Raw genomic sequence first — 4,349 nt, forward strand, 5'->3', positions numbered from 1 at the left:
AAAAAAAAAAAAAATGGGTGTGGTGGCTCATGCCTGTAATCCCAGCACTTTGGGAGGCCAAGGCAGGTGGATGGCGAGGTCAGGAGATCGAGACCATCCTGGCTAACACTGTGAAACCCCATCTCTACTAAAAATACAAAAAATTAGCGGGGTGTGGTGGCACGAGCCTGTAATCCCAGCTACTTAGGAGGTTGAGGCAGCAGAACTGATTGAACCTGGGAGGCAGAGACTGCCGTGAGCCAAGATCACACCGCTGCACTGCAGCCTGGGGACAGAGTGAGACTCCATCTCAAAAAAAAAAAAAAAAGAAAGAAAGAAGAACAAGTATCCAAGTACCAGAGATGGGACTAAACATTCAGTCATTGAACACTGACATAGCACTTCCTACCTCATGCCAGACATTGTGCTTTTTATTTTTTGAGACAGAATCTCACTCATGTCACCCAGACTAGAGTGCAGTGGCATGATCTTGGCTCACTGCAACTTCTGCCTCCCAGGTTCAAGCAATTCTCCTGCCTCAGCTTCCCGAGCAGCAGTGATTACAGGCGCCCACCAAGACGTCCAGCTAATTTTTCGCAGTTTTAGTAGAGACGGGGTTTCACCGTGTAGACCAGGTGGGTCTCAAACTCTTGACCTCAAGTGATCCACCGGACTTGGCCTCCCAAAGTGCTGGGATTACAGGTGTCAGCCACTGTGCCTGGTCCACTGTGCCTGATTAATACCAACCTCCCATTTGAACCCTATGACATAGGCACTGATTATCTCCATTTTACAGACAAGGAAATTGAGGCACAGGGAAGTTATGTGATTTGCCCAGAATCCCATACCTGCTCCATGATAGAGGCAGACTCCATATCCTTACACTCTAATTCCAGAGTCCTTGTGTGTTTTGCCACCAGGCAGTGCTACAAAATCTAAGTAAATCCTCACAATGACCTGATCACAACTTTGCAAATGAGGAAACCCAGGTATAGAGAGGTCAAGTCACATGCCCAGGATCATGCTAATAGGAACTAGTAGGTTTGGGGCTGGGCGCGGTGGCTTTTGCCTGCTATTCCAACACTTTGGGAGGCCGAGGCAGTTGGATCACCTGAAGACAAGAGTTTGAGACCAGCCTGGCCAATACGGTAAAACCCCTTCTCTATTTAAATACAAAAAAAAAAGTAGCCAGGCATGGCAGTGTGCGCCTATAATTCCAGCTACTCAGGAGGCTGAGGCAGGAGAATTGCTTGAACCCGGGTGGCAGAGGTTGCAGGGAGCTGAGATCGTGCCACTGAACTCTAGCCTGGGTGACAGAACAAGACTTTGTCTCCGCAAAAAGGAATCCCTAAGCCTCAGTTTCCTCATCTGTAAAATGGGGCTGTTGAGAAAAGTGATGAGTTAATGTTCAGGAAATTCTTAGGGCAGCGACAGACATACAGCGAGCCCTGCTGCTGTTGCATTAATTTCCTCTGACCCAGAGCCCATCTTAAGTTCCTGAAATGAGGCAGTTTGGGCAACCCCTGCAAAGGGAGGCCTGTGAGAGGGTCTCCTGTCACAGCTACTCTGCCACAGCCATCCCCCCAAATAAGGAGTCACAGCAAGACACTTACCTCCAGAGGGGTGAAGTCATGATTGACCAGGAATGCCAGGATGGCCGTGGGAACGACAAGGAACTCCACTCTGAATGTGTCATGGTTCCCATCGTAAGTAGCTTTGAATTTGCTATAAATCATCCAGACCGTGGTGAAGGAGCAGGCTATGTAGACCACCTGAGGAGGGGGATGATGAGAAGGGGCCTCAGCTCACAGACCAGGGCCTGTGCCCCAGAAGGCTCACACCCAGGAGTCCAGGCCCCCAGCACCTCCTCCCTCAGACCCAGAAGTCCAGGCCCCAACCCCTCCTCCCTCAGACCCAGGAGTCCAGGCCCCCAGCGTCTCCTCCCTCAGACCCGTTAGTTCAGGCCCCCAGTCCCTCCTCCCTCAGACGCAGGAGTCCAGGACCCCAGCACCTCCTCCCTCAGACCTAGGAGTCGGGGACCCACACCGGCTCCTCTGCCTCAGGGGGTCCCAGAGAGGTGGAGTGGAGCCTCTACCTTCATGCAGGTGTTGTAGAGTGAGATGTAGTTGGTGAAAAGGTCCAGATATCGGGCAGTGAACACCACAGCAAACAGGACCTGGCTCTTCCCTGAAATTCCTGTGGTCCAGAGAGAGAGAGAGACGGAGAGAGGAGGCTGGGGATGGGCTGCATGGGCAATAAACTCAGGCACAGCGCCCGGGACCAGCCTGGAGGCAGCTCTGGAGTGCAGCTGTCCCCGGAGGCCTCCCCAGCCCGCCCCGCCTGAACAGGGCTCTTTCCCACGGCCCACAGCCAGGGGGCAGCCCAGGCCCCTGAAGCTACTCCAGCCCGAGGCTCCGTCCCAGACTAGGCCTCATGCCCACCCCTTGCCCCCTCAGGGTCCTCCTGAAGTCCGAACCCGAGGTGGGGCCTAGGGAGAACCTACCCTGACCTCAGCCCCCCGATCCGGTCACCTCCCTCCCGTTCCCTTCCTGGCCGCCACGGTCCACGTCACCAACTCACAGCCACCTCCCTGCCTGCCACGGTTCCCTGTTCCCGGTCCCTGAACCCTGGGGCTGCCCGGATTGGGGCTGGGGATGGCTGAATTGGGGGCCTAAAGACATCCACATCAAACTGTATGCACCCCTGCCAATCTGGGGGAGGAAGCTGATCCCCTGGCGACCCAGAACGTGGAAGAGAGGTCCTCAGCAAGCAGTGGGAGCAGGAACCTGTGTCCCAGTGTCCCCAAACCGTTCCTAAGTCCTGGGACGCCCCCCAACCCCCACCCCCAATCTCTCTCCTTCGCCAGCCCTGGTGGGCCTCTCACCTGCACACGAGCGGGACTTCCAGATTTTGAGCAGTAGCAAGATGATAGCGAGGAGGTGGGAGAGGTCTCCCAGGAATCGGAAGAGATTCATGGCTGGGGGGGCCTGGCAGGGCTGAGCGGGAGGGAGGCAGGCTGGCGGGGGGCTGCCCCCCGAGGCTGCTGGTCTGGCCGGGCGGCTAGGCTGGGGGGATGGGAGAGGGACCCTAGGTGCGCTCCGCTCCGGGGAGGGGACTCTGGGAGGGGGGAGAAGAGGCCGGAGCTGGCGGCCTAGCAGGAGCTGGGAAGAGGGAGGAGAGCGGGAGGGGGAGGAGTCCGGGCCGGGAGGCTCCGCCCCCGAGGGCGGGGCCCGGATCCCAAGCGCCCCCTATCGCCCATCTCCTGCCTTGTCGTGGCGGCGGTACCCCTTAGGGGCTACCCCTTAGGAACTTGGAATGGTCGCATGGTTGTTAAGTGACAAATCCGGCACCGGCTCGCACAGGCAGTCTGTGTCTCTGGAAGGTACGCAGTCCAGTACACCACCCTCAGCCCTAGCAGGGATATAGAGGCTGCCTTCTGAGCCTGAGGGACCTGGAGGCTCAGCTGCCAGCTTCTGCCCCTTGCAGGTCCTTTGGGGCCAATCCCCCAGAAGATAAGAAAGATACCCCCCCACACACTTCCCACCCTAGACCCAGGACTCAAGGTCCAGCCCTTTCGTCAGACCCAGAAGTCCAGGCCCCCCAGCCCCTCCTCCCTCAGACCCAGAAGTCCAGGCCCCGAGCACTCCCCCCATCAGATCCAGTAGTCCAGACCCCAGGCCCTCCTCCCTCAGACCCAGGAGTCCAGGCCCCCACCCCCTCCTTCCCCAGGCCCAGGAGTCCAGGACCCCTGGCTCCTCCCTCAGATCCAAAATCCAGGACCCCAGCCTCCTCCCTCAGACCCAGGAATTCAGCCTTTCCAGCCCCTCCTCCCTCAGACCCTGCTGTCCAGGACCCCCAGCCCCTCCTCCCTCAGACCCAGGAGTCCAGGCCCCCAGCCCACCTCTTTCCTAGGACCCTGTTCCTTGGAACTTAGGGTCCCATCCCCACCATCTTATGGTTCAAACTTCCTGACCTCAAGAATCTAGATCTACAGTTTCTTTCTCCCTTTGCGACACACAAAATTAGGCCCCAATTCTCTTCTTTTTCAAGAATGTGCACCTCACCATGCTCTCCAGACCTTGAGGATGAAGGAAACAAAAGCCCCACCCAGGAGGCTCAAGGCCAAAACTCTGACCCAAACTACCTCAGGAGCCCCTGGCCCTGGCTTCCCCACTGCTCCAGAATTTCTGCCCTGCCTACACACACACACCCTCTCCCACCCTCACACCCCCCTCCCTCAGACCCAGGAGTCCAGGACCCCCAACTCCTCCTCCTTCAGACCCAGGAGTCCAGATCCCCAACTCCTCCTCCCTCAGACCCAGAAGTCCAAATCCCCAGCCCCTCCTCCCCTCAGACCCAGGAGTCCAGGA

The 4,349-nt window shown here is 57.6% G+C and overlaps 1 protein-coding gene across 1 annotated transcript in view; it reads right to left on the reverse strand.

Annotated features, from left to right (window-relative positions):
* Window positions 1–3,181, reverse strand: part of KDELR1 (KDEL endoplasmic reticulum protein retention receptor 1) — an 8,257-nt gene extending 5,076 nt beyond the window's left edge. Inside the window, exons 1-3 of the mRNA XM_017500456.1 lie at window positions 2,864–3,181; window positions 2,075–2,175; window positions 1,593–1,751 (exon numbers count right to left, since the gene is read on the reverse strand). Of these exons, the coding sequence (XP_017355945.1) occupies window positions 1,593–1,751; window positions 2,075–2,175; window positions 2,864–2,954 (351 nt within the window). The 5' untranslated portion in view covers window positions 2,955–3,181. The remainder of the gene's footprint in view (window positions 1–1,592; window positions 1,752–2,074; window positions 2,176–2,863) is intronic.
* Between the last annotated feature and the right edge of the window lie 1,168 nt (window positions 3,182–4,349).

Source organism: Cebus imitator, unplaced genomic scaffold (assembly GCF_001604975.1).
Source record: "Cebus imitator isolate Cc_AM_T3 unplaced genomic scaffold, Cebus_imitator-1.0 Scaffold266, whole genome shotgun sequence".
In the NCBI taxonomy this organism is placed as follows: Eukaryota; Metazoa; Chordata; class Mammalia; order Primates; family Cebidae; genus Cebus; species Cebus imitator.